Raw genomic sequence first — 26,420 nt, forward strand, 5'->3', positions numbered from 1 at the left:
ACAGTAGTTTTTCGTTTGTTTTTTTTAATAAAAATCATCCCCACCACGTCCACTTCAGAGTAAACACAGCAGAGACAGTTAAGTATTATGTTTTTATATACAAAACCCTTTCAGATACATCATAATGTTGACTATACAGTACAAGTGACTGAATTGATGTCCATTAACATTTTTAACAGTACATTACATAGGCCGCCAAGCGACTGAATTAAGTCTTTAAAAAAAAAAGTCCATGGTACTTGTCCACACACACGAGGAAAAGAGCACACGAGCCAGTGGACAAATAAACCCCCCCCCCCAAAAAACCATAAAACTGCTGCAGAAAACATTGCTACAAAATAAAACATCATAATGGTCCATACGTTAAATGGTCTGATTCACAATATCAGTTTAACCTGATTGGTTTTTTTATGTCCAAAATGTTTAAAAATTGAACAGGGACAGCATCTTCTGAGCTTCTAACTGGTGTCCATCTGAAACTTAAAACATAAAACATTATTAGTAAACAGTCACAGTACGCTGACAGTGTTTTTTTTTTTACATTTATGCGATATCACACCTTGGCATTGTAAGCATCCAACTGGGCATCCAGCTCTTCTGCAGAGAGTTGAGGTCTGTTTCCAGCTCCTCGTCCTCTTCCTCGCCCTCTGTATCCGCCACTGCCGCCGCCGCCACCACCACCACCACCACCACCTTGTCTCTGTTCGCCTCGCTCGCCGCGTTCCCTCCTTTCAAACCTGGGCTGACCAAGTCTGCTCCGGTCAAAACCACTGAAAAGACAGAAAAAGGAAGGCGTTACTTCTGGAGTAAATCAACCGGCGATCTTCAACCACAATGACCTCAAAGCAACGACAATAGTGTTATTTTGTAAAAAATAAATTCAGTCCCACAGGGAACTTCTTTATTTGCTCAAACTGGCAACCCTAGCCATGGGCTGCCCATAACACAAGGCAAGAGTATAGTAGAGTCAACACTTCCTGAATAGGAAATCACTGACCACAGAAGGAAGCTCCAACAGCTTGACATTAAATGTTACATCACTTCTACAGTCATTACAGTCAAGCACATGTGCCATTGGACATGACCTACCTTTGTGTTGATGGTCTACTGTACACATCAGACTCTGAGGACACTTGCTGGATCTTCATGGGTTGACCTGAAATATGTCAAAGATGATAAAAGTTTAATAAACATGTGTAAACACTTCACTTTAGAGGCACCTGTGGAATAACAACCAAAATACTCACCATCAAGAGGGACACCATTATAGTGCTTCATGGCTTTAAGTGCATCAGCCTTGTTTTCAAAGTGGACATCTGCCGATCCTTTACTGCGGCCAGAGCGGTCGTAGTGTACGGACGTTTTCTTTAGGGGCCCAAACTCTGAAAAAAGCTCCTTAAAAGAGGAAAGGGGGGGTGTGTTAGACACGGTCACAGCATACACTCAATACTACAGTGAAGTAGTTTAGAGAATTACCTTCAGATCTGAGTCAGAGACCCCAAAGTCCAGATTGGAAACCAGCAGCTTGCCATTGCTTTCTACGCTTCTTTCAGCTACTTCAGCCGGTCTTCTGCGTACACCAGCGTCCTCCTCGAACATGTCGTGCTGCCATTTGTCTGGCAACTCTCTGGGCTGGAAAGGCAACAAAAACAACAATAATTGAATTTTCTGCCGAACATGAATAGACTGGTGTCCAGATCAAGAAAGAATCTTAAACTTCTTTGTAGAATAAACTAAGCATACATATCCACTTGTATGCTCCAAGTTTGCCCCTTTTTTTTTTTTTTTTACATGGGCAATACATTTGCCGTTGACCTTGTGAGTATAGTGCTGCAATATTCTTGGTGGCCATTCCCATATTAAAAGTCAAAAATCCAGTGTGCAACAACTAGTGACCCAATGGCGAGTCAACAGATGAGCAATAAACAAAAACCAAGCTAACCTCAGCTAACCATGTTAGCTTTCCCAAACCAATGTGTCAATAAAAGGTGATTAATAACTGTGAAGCTGGTTCACCATTATACACATAGTATGGTCCCACTTACATGTAAACAATACTTAAAAGATTTAAACCCCCCCTCATAAAAGCCCCTTACCTTAAAGTACAGTAAATGTATATTATAGACATGCTAATAGTAGCATTTCCAATTTATGGCATTAAACCATCCTAGCGTAACGTAACACACTGGAAAGGGCCATAAAGTTCCAGCAGATACAGGCCTAGTAAGACTGTGATTATACCCAGTAAAGTTACTCCCTAATGGGGCTTGGAAATCAGACCAAAGGCATCGTCCAGGTTTCCCCACTGGAAGAGTCCATCACAAAGGGGGACATTTTCAATTCCTCGGAGATGAAAGGAATCGGGGGGGAAATCTTCTCCGTGAACGGTGGAGTCGACAACATTTTGTTTGAGTCCATAGGCGATCGAAGACAAAGAGGTCGAAGAAGAAGCCTTTTCTCCCGGCAGCCGATTAGAATCGACTTCATTCGAATAGAATAATTTCTTCCTCCATTACCAAAGAAGAATGAGTAAATTGTGGCACATTAACAAGTGGCTCAGAGTGGACTCTCCTCTGTACACACGGACAGAAACCACGCATGGCGGCCATCTTGTCGAAGAAAGATCCGTCCAAATCTCACTCAGGGAACCGGTTTAAAGCCGTTGGAAGCCGTTGCTGCTCAAGAAGTGCGAAACACGACCATTGTGGTGAAAAAACACCCACAACTGAAGTGAAGTTGTGAATCATTTGTGGTCGGAATACACATTTAAAACTAAACAACGTGTTTTAAGTCCTTTATCAAAAAAACAACGACGGATACACGAGGGCAACACAGCACTTTTTTTTTTTTTTTAGAAAAAAACACCTCCATTTCAACTGCTTCTCTTTCATACCCGGGTGTACGGTGTGGGTCGGCTGTTTCTCTCGCGGTTGAAGTTATTCTGTCGACCCCGCATTGGCCTCGACGAACCACGGGCCCGACCAGAACTCGCGCCGGACCTGGATCCTCCACCGCCGCCGCCGCCACCACCGCGGCCGCTGCCTCCTTTCTTGTTCATCTTGATAATGTCGTCCAGAGACATGCTCATTTTGTCCGCCATCGTGGTGTTTACGGTTAAACTGACGCTATACGACCGAACAAAGAACTTCCGAGTTGAGAAAGCTGTTCTCGAGCTATTTATCTCTGCGGTGGCGCGAGTATCGGAGCACCCGGAAATGTAAAGCGGAAGTGACGCTATTCGCCCCCCACTCTTTTCCCACTTCTTCTTCTGTTTGGGTTATTCAGCGCTTAGTAGTCAGCTTACTGCCACCTACTGGTCTAGAGTGAGAAGCAGGAGATTTGACAGGAGACAAAACAAACGGTCTGGGTACTATTGGTGGGATTCGCCAGAGACAACACAGTACGATATTTTAATGATATTTAAGTAACGATACGATTTTATCGTTAAGTATTTGTGAAATCAGATGTTGCGGTATACTCACGCAACAGCTCCAGTGGGAATGGTGAGCACTTGGCACCATCTAGTGGACTGAAATGTGAATTGTTTTTTATATGCTACTCCACAAAAAGTCCAATGTCAATTTGTGACATCAGTTAAAACAATTGTATGAAAAAAAAACACGATACATCTATATATATTAGTATTATTTTGCAGTAGCCGAATTGCTAACATTTTGCTAACATAACAGATAACAAAACAAAAAACAAGAAGCTTCCCACCTCAGTCCAGTAGGTGGCGGTAATGTGTTGTGAACCCTCAAATTAAGCTAACAAGCGAAGAAGAATCTACCCGGCTCAAAACTACATGCTAGCTGTGTTGTTGTTGTTGTTGTCGTTCCCAAAATGGACATAAAATGACTATTTTGCCGAGACACGTCATAATTTAACTTAAATATCCGGTGACGCCATATAGTAAGTGTGTTGACATTTTATTTTTTTTTAAACAGCTTCACGGTTAAAAAAGGAAAAAGACACGAACATAAGTTATCAGTTAGCTGTAGCTCATACGCTAACGTTAGCTTCCGCGCTTGCTGCAGGAGTTTACGTGTTGTTGATATTGATGAAGACGCTGACGCTGGTGATAATAAAGAGTGTTTTCCTTCTTCTGTCAGACTCGAGAGGATGAAGGTGAAGGTCCGGCAGTGGAACGGTGTGGCCTCGTGGCTTTGGGTGGCCAATGACGAGAACTGTGGCATCTGCAGGATGCCTTTCAACGGCTGCTGCCCAGACTGTGAGTGACTAAAAGACCAAAACCTCAAAACCCCAACATCGTCAACATTTCACTGGATTCTGAATTCATTCACATCCAGCAGAGGCGTTTCATAGGAGATTGGGGCCCAAGATAAATGGTCCTGGGGGGGGCTACAACAACACATTTTGTTAATACTAGTCAACATATGTCATATAAACAGTGTGATACTTACAGGGTTACCACAGGTCCTTGAAATCATTTAAAGATAAATGTAAGGAAACTGAAAACTGTCTCTAAAGTTGGATTTGCATTGCAGGTAAAGTGCCCGGAGACGACTGCCCGCTGGTCTGGGGTCAGTGCTCCCATTGTTTCCACATGCACTGCATCCTGAAATGGCTGAACTCGCAGCAGGTCCAGCAGCAGTGCCCCATGTGTCGCCAGGAGTGGAAGTTCAAAGAGTGAAGCGGAGGAGAAGGTGATGTTCACCTGCAGAGACTCTCACTGACACTTGAGCTGTAAATACTGTTCTTTTTAAACAACATATTTTGTATTAATAATAAAAAACAACGTATATCACGTTTACTGTTATCTGTTGTTTTTGCATGATGAGTGTTGTGTTTTGTATGACCACAGAAACCCTGATGGGGAAATAAAGAAAATGGTCGCTTGAAGAGATAGAAATTGTTTATTTTGAAAAACCATGTATAAAAAATGATAATAATAATCAACACACACAAAGATAGAAAAAAACACTCACTTCTGATCAACAGTAAGCAAATGTGTCACAACACAAGCCGTTTGTTTTTTATCGTACAGAGGAGAGCATTCCGTCAGAGAGGTGCTAACGAGCCGTGCAACAGCGCCGGGGGTTCAGGTTTCACGACATTTGAACCCTCTTGGTTTGAGCCAACATGCCTACATAAAATCAACAACTCAAAAGTCAAATGATTCACTCGCTTCACTGCAGCGTGGGGTCTGGAGCTCTTACTGTACAGAGTGAATCTGGTACAGCTGCGGATCAGAGGGGAACCCCCTGCCTGCTTCAAAGTTCACTCCACACATGGGAGGCAGCCAGTTGGATCCTCCACCTCCTGATCTGAGGCTCTCTGAATCACCACAGCTCCACTGACGGAGCCTTTTCTGTTCACGGCTGCAGAGCGGTGGGACGACCTGGGGTTGTTGTTTTTTTGTTTTTTTTAGGCATCACACGAGTCTGTGACTTTTTAAAGCCAGCTGTGATCAGTCGTTGACCACCAGCCCAAAGAGCTCCAGTAGCTCCTTGTTGTCCGGCTCAATGAGGTCAGCCGGCCTCTCCCCGCAGGCGTTCTCCAGCTCCCGGTCAGCGCCCAGCGCGAGAAGGTAGCTGAAAGAAAACAGAATTGCGTGTCAAAAAAAGGTGTCAGATCTCGCTGATCTGACAAACTCAATGCGAGTCTCTGGCATAGTTCGGTGTCAGGAAGGTCAACGGCGCGCAAAGAATGCAGCGGCTTCTCTTACCGCCGTGGCACAAGAGCTGAGCAGCCAGCGTGTGCTTGGCAGGTTTCCTGACCTAAGTGTCCGCATCATTTTTGAACCACCCGGGTCATTTTCAAGAGGATTTTCAGCCCCAAAAAACTGCCAATCACTGGGATATTTTCTCTTTTTCTGGCCCGTTTTTTATCCCAGTAGATTAGCAGATTGTGAAATCCTCTGACCAACAAACATGCCACGTGACTAAAAGTACAGACTCTAGTCTTTGGGTCACTCCAAATGACATCCGTTTATCAGTATTTCTCTTCTGACTTCTACTCTAAGCTGATGATTCACTTATTTACATTAAAGTGTCCCAAATGTTGGCGTGAATGCTCACCGGGCGATGTGTGGGAATCCGTCACTGCAGGCCATGTGCAGCGGGGTCCAGCCTTCCTCGTCTCTCTGGTGGATATCTGCTCCGTATTGGACCAGCAGCTTCACACACTCCAGATTCCCAGACAGGACGGCCTCGTGAATGGCAGCCATGCCTGCGGCACAGGATAACGTTTGTTATTGGTGGAAAGTTAGTAGGTAAGTTCGCGTGAGCGTTTTCGACGCCTCCGGTTTCTTGGACTCACCCGAGAGGTAGATGGTCTCCAGGTTGACTCGCCTGGCTCGGATGAAGCGTCCGATCCTCTCCAGCTCGCCTTCCCGCACGTAGTCCTGGAAGAGGATGTCGTTGGGGAAGTGGACGCTGCGGAGGAGCTTCAGAGGAGCGGAGCCCCTGCAGTCCTTGGCGTAACCCGCGACTCCCACAGGCGTGGGCACGGGGCATTGGTAGATCTTCATCGTAGTCGGTGAGGGTGAGGTTATTCCAGGAAATGAAGAAGAAAAACCCTCAAAGAGTCAGTTGTAGATCTGCAGAAAAGATCGGTGGATGTCTCTGTTGCTGTTTCGTCTGAGGGACGAGCCTCTCTGCGGGTCTCTTTATACTCTCAGTCGGGCTATTTTAAGACACTTGGCTCCAGCGGCGGAGAGTTTTGGAAGATGAGCAGCCGACCGCTCGGGGCTCAAACCTGTGACACAGCTCGCGTCTTAAAAGATAAGACGTGAGCTGGTGTTGTCACCCCGCCGCTCACGTACAAGTCATCGGAGATGCGGCGTTATATCGGCGGTGGTGGTTTCTCGTAAACAACAAGCGGTGATGAAAGCGGTTCGAGTGCTGGTGCTAAGTGCAGGTGACGAGGAGGGGACACGAACTTTCGTGTGTTGTTGGTTGTTGACGTGAACAGTAAAAACAGGCTGATGTCACTTTAATCACGTACTAATTTGGTCCATGTGAGAAACAGGAAGTGTCTCAATGGTTTGCGTCATCCTTTATGAGTAGTGGATTCACTTTTTCTGAATTTATGAGATCATTTTTACTGGGATTTTTTTTTGGCTCTGCTTTTCTGAATTTATGAGATCATTAGTTTAACCCTGAAATGTAATTAATTAATAGCTTTTTAAGCCCTGTGACCTGTTTGAATTTACCTTTTTAGCTCTTTTTTTTTTTTTACAAATTAATGTATGGAAAAGTATTAGGGCCATATGTAAAAAAACATTTTTAAAGAAAGCAAAAATAACACAGCATAAATATTCTGAGATTAAAGACAGAAATCAGACTTCTGAGGGAAAAAAACCCCATCTGAATTGATCTCATTAATTCAGGAAAAATTCCCCCAGGAAAATTTTATTAAAAAAATTCTCAGAAATACTGAATTTTCTGAATTTATGAGATCATTTTTGCTGGGATTTTTTTGCTGGGATTTATTTCCTGGGAAAAAACATAAAAAAAAAATTTTTTAGAGCCTTTTACATTATGGGGGCTGTTTAAATGTAATATTTTGTTTTTTTTAATTAAAAAAAATAATGCATGGAAGAGTATTAGTGATGTCACATGTAAGAAAAAAAAAAAAAAACTTTTTTTAAAAGAAGTCAGAATTCCGAGACTGAGGAAGTTGGAAGTTCTGTGGGGGAAAAAAGGTCAGAATTTATCTAATTAATTCAGGAAAAACTCCTCAGGATGCATCTCGGGAATATGCCGATGTGCACATGACACTTAATCTTGTCGAGTTAATACTTAAACTGCTCCAGTTAGTCAAACAAATACAAATGAAGACAAAACTTCTTTTATTATTTTTTGTTTATTGGCCACCATTTCACGTTTACCACATTTGGATATGATGGAATGCTTCATTAATTTCACGCCCCCCCCTTTGACTGCTGTACGGCTGTCAAACCCATCATCACCTTGTTCCACTCAAGCTGCCGCTCAATGCCACACACACACACACACACACACACACGCAGGGATGACCAGAAAATATTAACCAGCCATTCATATCGTCACAGTTTCGCATCATTCGCTCGCGCGCACACACACACGGCAACATCGAGGGCGTTTGGTGGAGCCTCGGGAGACGGTGGAGGTGTAAGAATGGGTGGTGAGAGGTGGGGCTGTGCAACTGTTCCCTCCCCCGCCTCACAATTTAACCGCCGCGTCTCTTCTCAGACCAACCCCGACACACGTAAACCGAAACCAAATCTCTTTGTCTGCTTTAGTAACCACGATGAATCTCTGACGAGGCATGAATGCAGTGCCACCTTATCAGAGCTGGTCTGAATAAACCACTCCAGGTCTGAGGGAGTGTCCAAGGGCCAACTCTCCTCCACCCCCCCTCCCCCCCAAACGACCGGCTACAGCTGGGCACCAAGGTACATCAATAAAAAAAGTCCTAAATTAAAAATGAACAAAACAAACCTCATTGAGAAAGCAATTAAATAAAAAAAGAAGGATTTCCCCCCCAAAAATAGTCAGTAGCCGAGTGGAAATGAAGAGCGAAAACGGGACATAGATTTGGGAATTAGGGAAATAATAATAATAAAAATTAAAATAAAGTAACCACTTCCCCTTCACCTGCCATGAGAAAGAAGATTATTGGTCTCAGCAACAAACTCTGTGGGCCGTGATCTTTTTAGTGACGACGCAGCAAAACAAAGCACATGTATAGAAGGATAAAAAAAAGCCCCCTTGTCCCCTGAGAGTTTAGACCAAAACCACCACACACACAAGACTCTGGTCCTCTGTTTTCCTATCAGAGGGAAAAGAAACACTGCCCCCCCCACGTATCTACAAATACTACTTTAATCTGACCCACACTGAACTATGGTAAGATGATTTCTGTTAGGAGAAAATGTATCAAGGAAAACGTTTTTTCGAAAAACTAGATCTTAATGCCTGTTTTTTTTTTTCTTCTTTCTTTTTTCTAAACATTTAAGGCAAACAGCTGACTTCGTAGAGAAGGCTTTGGAGTCTCTCGCAGAGGTGGTGGTGTGCTGTTCCACAGAGTCCTCACAGGTGGGGGACAAGACCAGTCTGGGCCAGGAGCTGCGAGGTTGACTGAATACTAGGCCTTTTGACTGACCGACTTGAGAGGCAGTTAAAGGGGAAGTATTAATGTTCACAGGACAGGGAAGGTCCACAAGGAAGTGAAGGTAGTGATGGTGACTAGTTTGAAGGGTTGGGGGGCGGGACTCGACTCCTCTCTCTCTCTCTCTCCCTCTCATCTCTCTCTCCTCTGGCAGCTCCTAAAACTCGTCGTGTCTGTTGTCGTCGCCGCCGTCCTCGCCGTCGGAGTCCTCGTCCAGTCCGTCTTCAAAGTCCTGGAGAGCAGAGGGGGGGGGGAGGAGAAGGTCAACGCTCAGCACAGTTTTAACTCCGTCACTGCAGCGACGCGTTTGACACGGAGCTAAAAACACATCACGTGATGCAAAATATACGCTAGCGTTCAAAAAAAGTTTTAGAAATGTCCTTATTTTTGAAAGAAAAGCACCTTTTTTTAACGAATATGACATTAAATGAATCAGAAATACACTCTATACATTGTTAATGTGGTAAACGACTATTCTAGCTGTAAACGTCTGGTTTTTAATGGAATATGTACATAGGTGTATAGAGGCCCATTCCCAGTGTTCTAATGGTACATTGTGTTTGCTAATCGCGTTAGAAGGCTATTGGATGATTAGAAAACCCTTGTGCAATGATGTTAGCACAGCTGAAAACAGTTTTATTTGGAATTAAAATCATTCTAATCTTGTCAATATCTTACCTATATTTTCTATTCATTTTGCAACTCTTGATGAATAAAAGCGTGGCTTTCGATGGAAAACACACACACAAAAAAACTGTATAGGTGACCCCAAACTTTTGAACGGTAGCGTACACATGACACGTGTCTCGTCTGTGGACAGGTGGGCCGAGCAGATGTGTCGGACGCATGGAGACACCAATGAGTGATTTCAGCCTCACACGTGCTGCTTTTTTTTTTTCCAGAGGGCAAACAACAGCCACAGCAGCTGCAGGAGGCATTAGTGGGCCTCAGTCTGTCTGCTCTGCTGTTGTAGACTACTGGGAAGGTGTGCGTGTGTGTGTGTGGGCAGTGGTGGAGTGGGAAAGTGCTGGAAGAGGAAAATCCCCTAGGTGAAGCATGGAAGAGACGGGGGGGGAAAACCCGAAAACATTAGTGTATTTGTATTATTAGTGTGTGTTGTACAAAATCATATTTGACTTAGAAATAAAGAAGTCATTCTTAAATACCGTTCGCATTTGTACAGGAATACAAAAAAAGCCAAGAGGGTCAGTTCTAGGGTTACAATCCGTCATCCTCCAGAGGACCTCGGCCCATAAACCTATTCTGGGCGGCTTCACAAATGTTGCCAAAAAATGCTTCCAGAAAGCACTTGAGTTTCAACGGGAGACGCGCACTCTCACAGAAACAGAATTTACTCGCCGTTGCTAGTGTAGAAAATGTATGTAATGTATGTAAATGATGCCCAAAGACCGGGTCAAGACCCACTGATTTTTTTTAGGGTCCCTAGACACAATAGTTTGTCGCTTTTTAAAAAGATGTAGAAGGTTTGGGAAACACTGGACAACAAGACCGTGTGAAGTAATTGTATTCTTCACCATAGGCGGAATAAACATGATTATTCAGACAACATAACAGCCCCTACTGCAACGAGAAGAAGCCAAAACCACGCTGTAAACGAAACGTCGACATGATCTCACCTCTGGTCCCATATCGTCGTCGTCATCGGCTGGAGGAGCACCGCCGTCCTTGCCGCCGCTCTCCAAGAACCTGACGAAGTCGTCCAGCATCCTCTCGCCGTTGTAGTCGACCACCTGTCGATCAAACGCGTTTATAAAGATAAATGGGTCAAAACTATTAAGAGTGTAAAAAACGTGGCATCGCTGAGCCTTTGACACCCGAGTGGTGTCATTTCAGAAGCAGCCGGCAAACCTTGGCGCACACGTTCAAAAATGGTGCCAATGAACTTTAGCAAGGGTGAGCAATGACGCAGCAACACGTTGGAGGGATGACAGCTAAAATGGGTTATGACAATAATATGAAAAGGACAATAACAGGATAAATGTCAAGCACACTGTTCCATTTTTAGCATCACAATGACCCGTCACCATCTCAGCCTTCTTCTGGGTCTTCTGCATGCCTCGTCTAAGCAGGGTCGTAGGCTAAACCAAGGAGAGAGCGCTGGTATAAACCACATATTTAAAGATGGCGATGAACTGGAGGCTGGCACGAGATGATCGGGTGTGGAGAGAGGCAGAGAGTGAACTCATCCAGGAGGAATCTTTAAAGAACCTAACACCAGCATAATGGCGTAGAAACTTTTAAGGCCAGCAGGTTCGGGTTTCTGCACGTGGCTACATCAAACTCCTGAGGCATTAATGAAACTTAATGATTTACGATGTAGGAGCCGCTTCATCCGTGGCGATCACTTTTACTGACTTGCAGCTTTTATCGTCCCTGGGATCAGGGTCATTTGCATGGAATCTCAACGCCATAGAGATTCCATGCAAATCGCCATCCCGCTTGTCCTGCATAGGCCTCGCCTACGTACATCAAGCAATGCAGGGCATGAAACGAGGGAGACGTTGATCTAAATATCAACTTCTTTCTTGGCGCCTAGCCAGGCTAACAGATTTCGGCGCTCACCTTGCGTTCAGGTCCCGCGGGGAAGAACTTGAGAGTCGGAAAGCTCTGGACTTTGACCGATTCAAGCTCATTGGCTGTGGAGTCCATCTTTGCCACGATGATGCTCTCGTGGTCCTTGTACTTCTCTCCCAGCTTGTCCCAGATGGGAGTCAGCTGTTTGCAGTGTCCACACCAAGGTGCATCTAAAAATCACAAACACCAATAATTAACACAGTGGCATCAGAGGATTGAGTTATTGATCACACAGTCGTTTTACACATTTGTGCTCGCCATTTCAAAGACACAATCCAGTCCACATCCCCACGTGCTGTATAGCTGCACACAGCACACTGAACACATCACGTGCAGCTTTAGCCTCATAGCCTTTAAGGGCCGACCTCGGCCTCAGCTGTCAGGGAATACGGGCTTTCCCATAAGCTGTGTTTATTTGCATGCGATGGAAAAAAATAGCACACATTTGGATGCGGACCATGACAAAAATAAAAGAAAGAAAAGAAACTATATTTAACTCCATCTTGTCAGTTTCTGGTAACAAACGACTTCGCATGCCTTGAGAGGATGAATAGAGGTTCGAATGAAGCCTTAGCCTCGACCCCTTTTGGCATTTGAAAAAGGGCTTAGCACGAGCAAAGTTAGGAAAGATTCGAGTTACAAACGCTGCAGCTCGAGCCTCTGCCAAACCTCTCTCACCTCGTATCATTAAAGGATATTTAAAACACATGAACCCCGCCTTAAACACCTCAACCGCAAAAGACGGGTTGACAAATGCATTTTCACGCTTTTTAAAATGGGAAAACCTCTACGGGCTCTCCTCCATATTTAGAAAATAAGAGTGTAAATTGAATTAAAAATAAAAGGAGCTCTTACAGAATTCCACAAAGACGTCCTTGGTGGGATCGAAGGCGACGTCTTCAAAGTTCTTGCTCACCAACACTTTCACTGGGTTTTTGTCCCAGTCTTCGGGGATGTCTTCGCTCATGAGGTGAGGCTGGAGAAAAACATCTCGGTTAACAACAAAAAAAGATACTACACAGTAGTCAAACTGCAGCCGCTCCACTCACCTTGACCTTGCCGTCAACAAAGCGAGTGCAGAAATCGGTGATGCTCTCCGCTGTGATGTCTTCGCTATCTGGCTTGTACTTGGTCATCTCGTCCTCCAGGGTGATGAGGCGGATGGCGGGGCAGTCCTCCTTCTTCAGGCCAAAGAACTCCAGGATGCGCTGGTTGTCTTCCACGTCGCTGTTGATGAAGATGAACAGGATCTGGGAGGAGATGAAAAGAGGTCAATAATAGACAATAGTTTGTTCACAAATGCACTTTAAAAAAAAAAGAACCTGGAATGATCACAGACGATTCACCTACCTTGCCTTTGAATCCAGCTGCGGCTTTCTTAAACTCTGCAATTTTGTCATCGAAGTCGGCCCCAGTTCTGGGCAGAAACATGAGGATGTGGGACTTGATGTCTCCTCCGAAGATTTTGGGGGCGTTCTGCAGAACACGAGACGAATGTGGATTATTATATATGGGTTTTATTTATTCAACACACACTAAGAAACGTAACGTGAAAATCAAGTACAATAAAAGCATGGACACCACATAACTATTATACATAACTTATTGTTAAGCTCCAGTCATTACCTGGTCTGTGAACTCAGTGACCAGAGGAAGCTGGTTGGATTTGATGAAAGCCAGGAGGTTTTCTGTGGTCAGCTCTCCATCAAAGTCGTTGCGGCCCTCATCGAACTGTGAAACGGAAACAAGTGAACATTTAGCTGCAGGTCTTCAACAAACAGATTTACCAGTCAAACTACTACTACTACTACTACTAAGAGGCCCAAACTGGGTTTTTCTAGGTGATAAAAATAGCAGAGGTGCAGCTTTTTACAAGCACACAACACAACGACACCTGACATTTGTCCAGCGGCCTGCTGCCAGGTTGGTAGGCACTGATTGTCGAGGCTGTGAAACCTAAGCTCTAAACTGTAGCAGTAAACAAGCGAAAGACCCCAGCTGTTGATCAAGACTGAGCCCCTAATGTGGGAGCGCTCCGCTAAAGTGTAAACAATGAGCCCACATGTCAGCAGTATGTGGGGTTAAGTTACCGACGCGCTTCAGTTACCAACATAGATCACAGCCCATAAAGCGGCAGGTGGAATTCTGAGCCGTGGTCGAACGTGCGCCAAAACGAAAGATCATCCATGACCCCACGGCCAACGCTGAAATATCGATTTATGTTTATTGTTTTTAACTGAAACAACAACAGAAGTCGACCAATGTGGGTTTTTCTATGGCCATTCTTTTTTAGAAATCAAGACAGCCAGCGTCTTTTCTCCTCCATCTGATAAAATCTAGCCGTTTGATGATGAATAACGCAAAAAAAAAAACTTCAAAGCAAAATTAATGGTCTGTTTTCATCTACATTTTATGTCTGCATTGCAATTATATGCAGTATTTTCAATAAAAATAATGCACAAACTAAACAATAAATACATGAAACAGGCCATCAAAAAAACAAAAATGGATGAAAAAATTACAATTTAGTGACATGGCAAAATTACTAAGTTTGTAAGAACAAAAATATCTAATAATTGGCCGCAGATTATTAAAAATGGCAAATAATTAAGTTAATTGGGCCAATTGACCCATCTTTAGCTAAATTATGCACAACATGTAGCACCAGAACAAAAAGACGTGTTAATCGTGACGAGTATGGTCGATTAGGACTTTTTTGATTTTTCAGTCACTACTTGACGATATAAAATTATAGAAATTAAAAATTTCACATCTGCTAAAAATATAATCAACTAATTGGAAAAAAATCCTTATAAGAGACAATTATGCAAATATTGACTGTATGGAGTACACGTGACAATGCTCCATCTTATTTTGCACCATTAATTTTATCATCAACATTCACTGAATGATAACTTTTACTAATAATCTCATTTTATAGCTGAAGTTTGCACCGCACTTGTGAAAACTTGCCATTTTAAAACATCCTACACAAACGCCATGCGTTCCCTCTCTGCTCACAGCCGAGTGAAGGATCACCACCAAATAAAGGCCCTCATACCTCATCATATGCTTAACGTGTCGAGGTCGAGGCCCGAGGACAGGCACGCGTATTAAACGTGAACAGATCCAGACAGGCCGAGATTAGCAACAGAGAGGAGAGGCTGTGAGGTCGGCAGCATCGCGTTACCACAGCGTGGATCAAAAACCGCCGGCGTCTCCACACTGTACATGCTTACACACGCAAAAACCAGATCAACTATTTAGAATATTCAGTAGACGGTGAGTAAGGACTTAAAATAACGATATTTCAGGAATCTGTCCAGAGGTTTAAATATAACACAGATGTCAGTGTATTAAAAGTCCTGTTGAGTTCAAAATCTACAGCCAAGAAGTACAGACCATCTATAGTTGTTACCACATGGTCCAGGAGAGGGCATCAAAGCACCTTGCATGACTAAAAAGTAAAGAGTGATACTAAACCATCACATAATATTCATTTGAACTTGTAACCAATTAAATATATGGTTTAAATAGGCAATGTCTCCTTGATGGAGACGGAACTTTTATTTTGAAATAACCAGGAAATGCATTAGAAGTTGGAAGTCACCTTCTTGAAGAGGACAACGCCGTCCTTGGACACCTCATACTTTGAGAAAACGGCGTCGTCGGAGGTCATGCCGAAGGGGATGTCGTCGGTGGAATCGGCAACTTCTACGAACTTCAGGGCGCCCTCAGAACTGGTATCCTGCCAACACAGAACAACATTTTCATTGGGATGAAGCTCAGAGCAAATACTTGCGATACGTGTACAAATGGAATATAATTCAAGCGGCAGTGTGGTTGAAGAGAATAAATGAAGGGGGTCGATTAATTAAGCGTCGCAGCTTAATGATGGTGAACTATAAATGGATCGTTTTTAGGGCTGCAAGTGTATTTTTCATAATCCAGTGGTTCCCAAAGACTTGTTCTGAATGTACGTGTATATGTTTTTAAATAACATGCACAAAATAATCTATTGGATTGAATTAAAGAACTCAAATTATAGTAGGTGTTACAGAAATGGTCGCTAAGTGGTGCCCCCACAGAATGTTTGGGAAACACTGGATTAATCCATCATTTATTCTCTTGATTGAGGATTTTGTTTGGTCCATAAAATGTAAGAGAACGACGATCAGTGTCGACCAAGACCTCAAAACAATGATCTAAATCATTGTTTTATGGAGCAGCCCATGATGGTTTTCATTTGAGATATGTCAATAACATAATGTCTACATAGTGAGTGAGTGTTTCACTAGAAACACCCATTTCTGGAGTTTGATCTGCCGTTCTACGCATGTGAGAACTGGACCAAATTCACCTTTGGCCCGATATATTGCCGTACCTGGTCCGGAGCACGCACCGTTGTTGCGTACAGTCCAAACAGATGTCAAAAATTTGGGGTTTCAATCGGACGTCTGCATCGCACATTTGCGTCACGTCGGCCATAGCAGGGCCTCTGCTGACTTGTGGACACGGAAACCATGAACTGGCCTTAAAAGTATTACAACAACTGTCCCAAGAACGAGGCCAAAAAACACAATACGACAAAAAAAGAAGAAGAGGGAATGAGCTCAAACGTGAATCTGGACTCATTATAAAAAGAGTTAAAAAAACGTTGACGCGTCGCTCGTACCTTGAAGAACCCGATGACGGCCACTTCTTTTTCGAGCAGAGCCTCAGCCTCGGCGACGTCGGACAAGGTGGTGAAGGGTGGGCCGGTGCGTTTCTTCAGCCAGCTGACGATTTCTGGGGCCGTCCTGCCACCTGTAACAACAACACAACAAGTCCTGTCAAGAAGACAAACACTTTGGCCTGAGGTGGAAAAGATGGAAGGATTGAAAACAGCTAAAATAGTGAGACTGCGGTTCAACGCTTGTCAAACCGAGAAACATGTATAGCAGTGCGGTGGTCATAGTTAATTGCTCGATTAATGGAGTACTTGTTTGGTCCACAAAGCGTCGGCAAATTTAGTCAATAAAATCTCAGAAAATCTTGATCTCCGTGTCCAAAACCTTGAAATTGCAATGTTTCCAAAAGTCTTGTTTTGTTTATGAATCAAAACGATTCAGCTTTGGTGATTTCGTTGTTACTTGAAGCAAAGGAAACGGAGCATATTCACATTAAGAAGCTGAACATGGAGTGCTTTTAAATATTTATGGGTCAATGACAAATAAAGTATAAAGTATTTTTAATATAGGTGAAATGCATATTTTTGAGTCCAGAACAATGTGCTTGAACAGGTCTCATATATTGAAAAACTATTCTATCTCATTTTTAACAGTATTTTTCACTTCAAAATGAAAAAAATGTCAGGTGGCACAACCAAATATTTTTAAAATTAATTATTTGGCAACTATCCCTTAAGGTGTCTACATTAGACACGTCATGTCATTAACCCATATTTTTTAAAAAAAAAGAATAAAAAGAAAAACGAGAGCTGCAACAAACGATTATTTTCATTGTTGATTAATCTGATGATTATTTTCTCGGTCCAAAAACGTCAGAAAATGTTAAAACACCTAGAAATGACGTTCTGTTTTATTCAAACTGAAGCACCATACAGTATAAAGGAATCCTGTCACCAGCTCTCTGACGCTGCAAATAACAAGTCACTCTGAACTCGGTCTGCTGCAATTAAGCAACTTACTGATGCAACACACAGGCAATTTCCCCCACCAAAAAACCCACAGTAATGAAGTGATACAGCACAAAGTCTTGGTGCGGTGAGTGAGATACGGGTGAAGGGTGCGTTTATTTCCACACTGAAAAAGCACCCACGGTCAAACGCGTAGCTCCCCTCCCTTTTGAACTCGGGCCGAGCCCAGAGCAGCAGAGGAGGAGGCGACGACGTGAGGAGCTGCACATCTCTCTCCACTCTGCTGACGGAACAAACTCACAGGGAGCATGAGAGAAACGTGCAGACAAGGACCCGCCCACTTTTGGTCTCAGTCGTGTTGCCGACAGCCGATTGGCCGAGCCAACATTTCTGCAGCTCTGTAGATCGTATTACTTTAGAGAAAGCCTATGGCCATCTGATATGACAATATTAAAAAAAAATCCATAAAGAATAGAAAACTACTTCTGGATTAGGGCAATAACATATTAAGTAATATAGTAATACAACAAATGTTAAATATATTCACATTACACCATCAAGGCAAATGTATGTGATTGACTTTTGTCTACGTCACTGCTCTTTAGTCACTCAGTTAAAGCATTAATTGATTCCTCAAGATGCTTTCGGTAGAGAACTAAGATGACAAGACGCTTAAATGTTTATACTTACTTAAAAGTTTAGGTGCCTCTGCTTTTTTTTGTTTTAAAAACTGGTCCAAGAGTGAAAATCTCAAAACGGCACACTTATTTTTTCATGTATACGACCTATACGCTACTTTAGGAAAGGTATGATGTCGCAGTTCCACCCTCTCTTGCTGGGTCATCTTATTGTCTTTGGAGTTTGTTTTGTTGTTTTGCTTTATGTTGTTATGAAATTGTATTTTTATTTCATTCTGTCTCCCGTCTGCACACACGGTGTGAATGCTCCATTTTTTGGTGCATTTCTGTAGCAGAGTTACAGCACCACGTACAGACCAGGCATATATACATTCATACTATTAGGAGTCATTTTTGGGTGTTTCGGGTAAATGAAACATTTCTTCAAACAATGCTTTTAAAGTAAAACGTTTTAAAAATCATAAAGAGAAATTTATGTTTCCATATGGATAAGGCCTTAAACTAATCAATTGCATCAACATAAACCCATCAATGCTATCCTCTAAATCAGGCATGTCTAAAGTCCAGCCCAATCACGGCCCTGGGTCAGCCCACATTGTCGGTTTTATGATATATTATTTATGGCCTGGGAGGGACTGGGGCAGAAAATCAGCCTCACCCCGATTAGCTGAGTTGGACCGTGGAAATCTTTGGTTTGGATACCCCTGCTCTAAATGGCCCTGCTCTAAATTGGAAAAAAAAAGCCCATAGAGAATAACGACATTGGTGCTCACCGCCATAATCTTTGCTCTTTCCATCCTTGAAGAACTTGATGGTGGGGTATCCCTGCACACCAAACTTTTCTGCCAGTTTGCCCTCTTCCGTGGCGTCCACTTTAGCCAGGCGGATGAGAGAGCTTTCGGACTTCAGGGTGCCGGCTGCCTTGGCGTACTCTGGTGCCAGGGCTTTGCAGTGGCCGCACCATGGGGCATCTGCAGGGGGAAGCAGAGGTTTACGTCAGTGATGTGAAGCATCACGGATTTCAGGGAGTTGATTAAGATGATGATATTGAAAAACAGAGACTTGCACAGAAGAAAAACATAAAGAAATACATTTGTTAAATGAGACTGAATCTATTCCATCATACAATTGAAAAATATTGCCATAAATTACTGAAATAATTATTCAAAACCTGTGGCCCCAACTTGATTTTTGTTCCCACTGCAACAACCCATAGACAGAAAAAGAGAGGGAGGAGATTGCTACTAATACATCAATACTTTAATACTACAACTTTAATACTAATACTTCAATAATCGTCATGTTTTTAACAAGTAGAATGTGAATAAATCTTGTGCAGATGTACTTAAATTATAGAAATAAAGAGCCAACATTTTTAGAGACCATGCTTAGTGAAGGACTTATGTGAAATGGCGTTTTTTTATTGAACTGGATCGCATTTAAAGTCATTTTGACCAGTATCTTATCAGCTCATCCCCAGCTTTGCTCCTTTAATGCTCATTTTATCCCCTAAATCTGCTACTTGTACATGTTTAAACACTCCAATGAATGTGCACTTTAGGGCTGCAACGAACGATATTTATCATCTGTCAAGTAATTTCTTGATTACTTGGTTGTTTTGGTTGATAAAATGTAAAAAGCAATGTTGCTCAGTGTCTCCCAAACCTTGATATGATGTTCTTAAATGTCTTTCTTTGATTCCTTTGTTATATGGAGGCAAAGAAACCACGAAATACTGACACGCAAGAAGCTTAAAAAAAAAACAACAAAAAAAAACAGTGAGGGTGTTTAAATCATTTAAAAAATAGTTGACATTCCATGAACGATTGCAACCCGAGTGTATACAACTTTAAAAGAGCGGTCAAAATCTTGATATTGCGACTTACTGAGGCTACTTCGTTGTTTATTTACTTTATATTCTAGTTGATCAACTGCAATTGTTCACAGACGGACTTAAGAAAGAGGATTTATGAGAAATTGACCTCCTTTAAATTCTCTTTTTTATATTTAATTTATAACGTACCACTTATTGTCTTTGTATCTGGTAGTTTTGGTCGAGAAAATGTCAACATAATGTGTTCATAAAAGTCTTGTTGTGTCTACAACACACAGTTTTAATGATTTATTTGTTATACGGAGGCAAAGAAAACAAAATAATCACACGTAAGGAGTTAAAAAAAACAAGTAATAATAATTGATTATCAAAAAAGTGGACAATTTGTTTAAATGTGCAAGCCTAGTGTATATAAATAAATAAAACAGTGGTCATAATCTTCATATCTAGACTTGCTGAAGCTACTTTGTTTAGTTAGTTGCTTCCACTAAAAACTCAACAATAACTGTGAGTCACCTGACCATAAATGACACGTCATGCAAAGTGACCTGCTCAATGATAGACACGTCGAATTATGAAAAAGAAAAAGAACTTCCTTGTTCTCGGCTGAGTCAATGAAAAGTGGCCAGATCAACTGTGTGTGGATGTACACGTCAACCTAGCTCCACACTCACAGAGATCCCGCCCCCGCTTAGGGTGGGGGGTGAACGGGGCAAACAACAGCCCTTCACCCCTCCCTCCCTCCCTCCCTCCCTCCATTCATGCGGATCTCATTGGAGAATCTGTCCCGCAACGACCTATGGCTGCTTTACACATCTGTCACACACTAAAAGAATGCGTCTGTGTGGAAATAATGTGAACTCTAAAGTGACATTTCACGTCGTGAAACTGAAAGTTATACTCGCAAAACCACAGGAGGTTCATCGAAACATGTCCGAGTCAGACTCCTGCATTCCTACACAATCGAAGCTTATTTACAAAGTGCTAACACGCAATTAACGTGATATTCCGATGTCAGACTTGTCAGAAATGCCAATATTCGTATTATTATTATCATCATTACCATTACTAAACGTTTTAAATGCATTTAACAGTTTAAAACCCCCAATAAATGCATTAATTTCCTTTATACTCGCATTATGACCGTTGTTTTCTAACATACGACGGTTGACACTTACGTTATTGTAGATTTTCTGCACAAAAACAACACAGCGGCTATACATACATTTATATTTTTAACAAATAAAAAGCAAATATACTACACTTTTACAGTAGGGTTAGCTCGAGCTAAGACTTTATCGAAATAGTGAGTGACGTTAGCGCTAGAAAACAATCAAGAAGGTTAGCATGCTGTGCTAGCCTTACCGTTAAATTCATTGTAGAGGATATTAGTGGGTGCATTTCACGAGGACTACAGCAAAAGAATAAAAAATAAAAACGCATCATAAAACGACACTGAAAAGTTTGTGCGAGAAACTACGTGGGAGTGGGAAAACACCCACGGCATCTGTGGGCTTAGCTGCTAGCGCTAACGCGACTGCAACTTGCCACAAGTGTCAGAAGTTTCATGCTAACACCCCGAAGCTAGCACATTAGCCGAGACCGCTACACGGGGAACAGATGTCGGCTGTAGCCGGCGTCTGAGACTCGGCAGCGGGCGTTACTCACAGAATTCAACCAGGATGTTTTTGTGAGCCGCGATCGCCTCTTCGAAGTTGGTCGTCTTCAGCACCAGGACGTCATCTTCCTCCGCGATCTCAGCGATGCTACTGGCCACAGCCAGAGTGCAGACGAGCAGAAACTTCAACATGGTGGTTGTGGAGAGGTCTTCTTCTTCTTCCTGACACCGGGAGCGAGAAGAGGAGAAGGGAGAGCTGCGCGGGTGGTTTTCGTGCAAGAAAGTGGTCTCGGTTCGACGGCGTTGTCGTCTGCGACGTCTCTCACGGTCGGGAGAGTAGCTGGGTGATATTTGTGTCTACCGCTACTAACGTGGCACCGCACGCAAAAAAAAACCGGAGGGGTCGTCAGCGGTGCGCGCATGCGCATTTATGAGGCCGTAAGCAGTTCGTGTTGAAATGTGACTGGACCGTGGAGGAGAGCACCTGGAAGTGAATGACGAGGGAGCGGATCTGCAACTCACACCGAAGACAGACACTGGCAGCGGGGGAAAACATGGTAAAATGGTAAAGGAAAATGTGGTGCGTTTGTCTCCCTGTGTAACTTTGATCTAAAAAAAAAAAAAAACACACAATAAATTTTTTTTAATATATATATATATATATAAATAATGCAGAGGCGATTCTAGAGTCTGTAGGGGCCCGAAGCAAACATTCCCAGGGGCCCTTCCTTCCAACCAGTGTTCATCACTATTATGTCACAAATAATCTGACGCCAAGTTCAAAATGTTTTTTGTTTTTTTCAAAATGAATGAAATAACCTTGTAATTAAAAAGTATGTGAAAATATAAATGTAAAGAACAATAAAATACTGTAAATAGCTTTTAAAAAAACTATATAAACTTAGTAAAAAAAAAAGAAGAACCCACTTTATAAAACAATATAAATATATAGAACAATAAAATATTGTAAATAACTGGGAAAAAAAAAATTCAGAATCGAAGCAACTTTTTTCCCCCCCACCCCTACCATATGACATATATATATATATATATAAAAACGTAGAACAAACATCTGTGTAATATGGAGATTGTGCAATATGTCAAAACATAAATAAAATCTGTGATTGAGGAGTGACAGATTACCATGGCTGGACCAAGCCATGATTTTGCCCCCGCAGCTCGTCTTAGTCGGACTACCTGCATACAATAATGAGACAAAAGTGAGAAGAACATACCAACAATAAAGTGTAAGTGTACATTTAATATACAATTGAAACAAAGACACACAAAAAAAGACATAATTACACCCAAAAAATGCAGTATAGTCAGTTGGAGATGCTGAGTCAGCATTCCCAGCAAATTACATTTGCGTGACACTGTTTATGGAAAGTGGTTCACACTGAAACTGAAGCAACTTAATTTCACTTGTACTTCCAGTATTTCTGGTTGAACGCGTTTGAACTGAGCTATGTATGTAAATATGCTGTATTTGTCATTTGTCATATTCGGCTTCAAACGACATCACAGCAAATTCCGTTTCCACCCCAAAACTCGCTGAATTCCACACAATATCTGGAATTTGAAGATATTTATCAGTTTGACAGTTTCTGTACGTCTTGTTCGAAACACAGTCTTTGAACACAAGGTGTTCAGGAAAGACACAACGGTTTGGAAGGTCCATCGCCTGACTGTGTGGATTGTTGTGTTGCGTTTCATCACCCCAGGATGAGCCTTTTATTGTATGTCAGGAAGCGGCCATTTTGTGCCACGGTGTTTTTACAGTAGCCTTCCTGGACAAACGCAACTTCTTTCGCGGTTTGATGCTCAGTGAAGGCCACGTTCTCCACAAACTTGGAAGGGAAGGCATCGTCATCAGCACACACCTCGGTTTCCAGCGGCGTTTTTTTTTTTTTTAAAAAGACACTTCTCAAAGTGACAGGTGTGACGAGCTGATTGGCTGAGAACAAGCTCTAATCTTTGACGTCTGTCACAAAAGAGGAAATAAAGAGTTATAAAAAAAAAACTATTATCATTTGTTTTAGCAAAGTCATTATGAAAATGCAAAAAGTATCACATTTAAGGTACTTTATACACGACTGATAGGGACAAAAAGCAGTAAAAGAATGTGGCCAAAAACGGTTACTACATTTAAATTCAAAACACCGAGGTCTTTTAGGTTTCTTTTTCTGACGTAACTGGCAACCCGTGGTTGCTCGGCAGCTGAGACTCTACTGACTGCAATGATTGGTAGACGGCGGTAGGTGGCGCCACATGCCAAAACATGATTTCAAAACATAAACATGATTTGCAGTCTGCAAAATATTTGTTTTAATGCAAATATTTTGTCTGTACTGTTGTTGTTGGTGAGTTCAATTTGTTATATGAACATTATTCCTGAGTCTCTGTGACATATTAGGAGGATTTTATGGCCAGTTGCTTTAGATTTATTACATAATGCACCTTTAAATCAATATTTGCTTCTTTAAAAGTGTTTTCGTGAAAATACACATCCATATTCTTAGCAAAGAAAAAGCAAATATACCACACTTTTACATTAGGGTTAGCTCGAGCTAAGACTTTATCGAAAATAGTGAGTGACGCTAGCGCCAGAGAACAAGCAAGAAGGTTAGCATGCTGTGTTTAAAATCCCCAATAAATGCATTCATTTTCTTTATACTCGCATTATGACAGTTGTTTTCTAACATACGACGGTTGACATTTACGTTATTGTAGATTTTCTGCACAAAAACAACGCAGTGGCTCAATTCATTTACATTTTTTATAAAGATAAAGCTAATATTCTACACTTTTACAGTAGGGTTAGCTCGAGCTAAGACTTTATCGAAATGGCGAGTGACGCTAGCGCCAGAAAACAAGCAAGAAGGTTAGCATGCTGTGCTAACCTTACCGTTAAATTCATTGTAAAGGATATTAGTGGGCGCTACGGCTAAGCTAATTTCACGATGACTACGGCAAAAAAATATAAACAAGAAACTACGTGGAGGGGGGAAAACACCCATGGCATCCGTGGGCTTAGCTGCTAGTGCTAACGTGACTGCAACTTGCCACAAGTGTCAGGAATTTAATGCTAACACCCGAAGCTAGCCCGTTAGCCGAGTCAAAACACCCGCGGCATCTATGGGCTTCCATTAAAAAAAACCTTAAGGTGTGTACGACTGAGTGTTCAAAGAGGAAGTCAATTTTATTTATATAACCACAAAAAAACCTTGCACAGTGAGGGGGAAAAATCAGGTAAAAGTAGGCTAAAGTGCAGATACATGAAAAATGTACTTTAACACAATCATTTTGCATTTGAACATCCAAGGCTACTGATGAACACGAGGAAAAACTGGTTTGATTGAATTGCAAGGACATTAAAAAGCACGAATGCAGCGTTCAGGAGGTACAGAGCGAAGGATGATGACACACTGATCAACACACAGTGTTCTGACCATGCGGATGAAGCTGGGCCATTAAGCATAATGGAATTTTAATAAGGATGCACAGGGGGAAAAAAGAAAGTCTAAGTGCTGTTGCCATGCCAATGCACGCCACGCTAAAACCCCTGAAGTCCTTGAGGTCATTGGAGAGAGGACATACAATTACAGGTAGGGGGGAAAGGACTGGGATGCAAGTTGCTGATGTCACCGGGAAAACATTTTATTCATCGCGTAAAAAGGTCGCCCTTTAAAAACAAACTACCTACGTTGGAACATTCAGCAGCACGTTGCGTGAAAACATGAGGTTGTGATATACGCATGGCAGGTGTTTGCTGTTTCAGTGTTGGACACACTGGATCCTTTGCGACGTGGCGTTTTTCCCCCTGTGCCGTTCAGGTGCATAATGCAGCGTCATTACAGTCATGACAACCGTGACCACAGTGTTGACTGACACGGCACCGCTTGTGCCTGCTTCAGTGAAGGCAGAGGCGGATGCTCGCTAAAGTACCAGCGACACGAGTGAACCTCCGCGCTCTGTGCCAGACCAGCCCCCCTCTGCTCTGCTTCGTTAACGCTAACAGTTTCTGAGGATCTCATCTAGTAGGTCATCTCCGTTCGGGTTTGACGTACATGAACCAAACTTGGTACACACGTTCATTAGTTTGGGCCGTAAATAAAAGTCAATGACAAGTGTCCTGTGAATCCTACAGGAAGGCCACAATTTTGGATTGAACACCAAAATGGAGGCGTTTTTGGCTAATTTGCGAATTGGCGAAAGTGCTACAAAATCTAGTTATTATTATTATATACGTGGCCTTCATTTGGCCGGTCATTTTTGAGCGGGTTAATTTGCATAAAAAACTTTGGTCTGGCAAAGATGCGATATTGGTATAGTTCCTGGACCCGTGCGTTGCTCAAGGGCTCTATAGCGCCCCCCCTAAGGTGAGGCAAAATTGAGTTCCACCAAATTTCACGAAACTTGGTGGGAAGATGTTACAGACCATGAGGAAATTTTGACAACATTTTTGACACCCCTGATTTAAAACATCAGTAAATAAACGAAACTTGGTACACACGTTCATTAGGTTGGGCCGTAAAGGCGTTTTTGGCGAATTTGCACCAATTCTACACAATCTAGTTATTGTTATTATTATTATATCCGTGGCTTTCCGGTCATTTTTGAGCGGGTTAATGTGCATAACAACTTAGGTCTGGCGAAGATGCTATATTGGCATAGTTCCTGGACCCGAGTGTGGCCCCCCCCCCCCCCCCAAGGTGAGGCAAAATTGAGTTCCACCAAATTTCACGACACCCCTGATTTAGAACATCAGTACGCAGGAGTTGTAGCTCTTCTTCGGAAAAATAGGCAATAAAACGAGTCTCGAGCAGTGTGAGTGGACACCACTGGGATTGACAGCTGGTATCGTCCAATGGGGGGACGTCTTGGTGTCTGCCAAATGCTTCAAAACGTGAGTTCAGATTTTTATGGTTTTTGGTTTATGGTTGAGAATAGCTCCGCCCACATGTGTCAGATCAATGT

The 26,420-nt window shown here is 42.5% G+C and overlaps 4 protein-coding genes across 5 annotated transcripts; 1 reads left to right on the forward strand and 3 right to left on the reverse strand.

Annotated features, from left to right (window-relative positions):
• Positions 1-73: 73 nt before the first annotated feature.
• LOC310940906 (THO complex subunit 4-like) lies at positions 74-3,180 on the reverse strand. 2 transcript variants are annotated; one of them, XM_083905958.1, is made up of 6 exons: positions 2,894-3,180; positions 1,477-1,632; positions 1,248-1,395; positions 1,090-1,156; positions 560-770; positions 74-473 (listed from the first exon to the last, which is right to left on the reverse strand). In XM_083905958.1, exons 1-6 carry the CDS (start codon positions 3,098-3,100, stop codon positions 459-461), a joined length of 804 nt encoding a protein of 267 aa, XP_083762084.1. In that variant the 5' UTR covers positions 3,101-3,180; the 3' UTR covers positions 74-458. The 2 variants fall into 2 exon arrangements, with proteins under 2 accessions (XP_083762084.1, XP_083762083.1); XM_083905957.1 differs by having other exon boundaries at positions 74-479.
• A 632-nt stretch (positions 3,181-3,812) lies between these two features.
• Positions 3,813-4,750, forward strand: anapc11 (APC11 anaphase promoting complex subunit 11 homolog (yeast)). Its single transcript, XM_083905968.1, has 3 exons — positions 3,813-3,912; positions 4,113-4,231; positions 4,509-4,750. Exons 2-3 carry the CDS (start codon positions 4,123-4,125, stop codon positions 4,652-4,654), a joined length of 255 nt encoding a protein of 84 aa, XP_083762094.1. The 5' UTR covers positions 3,813-3,912; positions 4,113-4,122; the 3' UTR covers positions 4,655-4,750.
• A 115-nt stretch (positions 4,751-4,865) lies between these two features.
• ppp1r27b (protein phosphatase 1, regulatory subunit 27b) lies at positions 4,866-6,590 on the reverse strand. Its single transcript, XM_083905966.1, has 3 exons — positions 6,283-6,590; positions 6,042-6,192; positions 4,866-5,555 (listed from the first exon to the last, which is right to left on the reverse strand). Exons 1-3 carry the CDS (start codon positions 6,491-6,493, stop codon positions 5,432-5,434), a joined length of 486 nt encoding a protein of 161 aa, XP_083762092.1. The 5' UTR covers positions 6,494-6,590; the 3' UTR covers positions 4,866-5,431.
• Positions 6,591-7,841: 1,251 nt separating this feature from the next.
• Positions 7,842-21,832, reverse strand: p4hb (prolyl 4-hydroxylase, beta polypeptide). The gene is made up of 11 exons (XM_083905948.1): positions 21,491-21,832; positions 18,762-18,959; positions 16,388-16,518; positions 15,323-15,460; positions 13,339-13,443; positions 13,063-13,188; positions 12,762-12,962; positions 12,568-12,688; positions 11,701-11,882; positions 10,755-10,868; positions 7,842-9,349 (listed from the first exon to the last, which is right to left on the reverse strand). Exons 1-11 carry the CDS (start codon positions 21,630-21,632, stop codon positions 9,275-9,277), a joined length of 1,533 nt encoding a protein of 510 aa, XP_083762074.1. The 5' UTR covers positions 21,633-21,832; the 3' UTR covers positions 7,842-9,274.
• Positions 21,833-26,420: the final 4,588 nt, after the last annotated feature.

This window comes from Microchirus variegatus (assembly GCF_963457635.1).
Source record: "Microchirus variegatus genome assembly, chromosome: 19".
In the NCBI taxonomy this organism is placed as follows: domain Eukaryota; kingdom Metazoa; phylum Chordata; class Actinopteri; order Pleuronectiformes; family Soleidae; genus Microchirus; species Microchirus variegatus.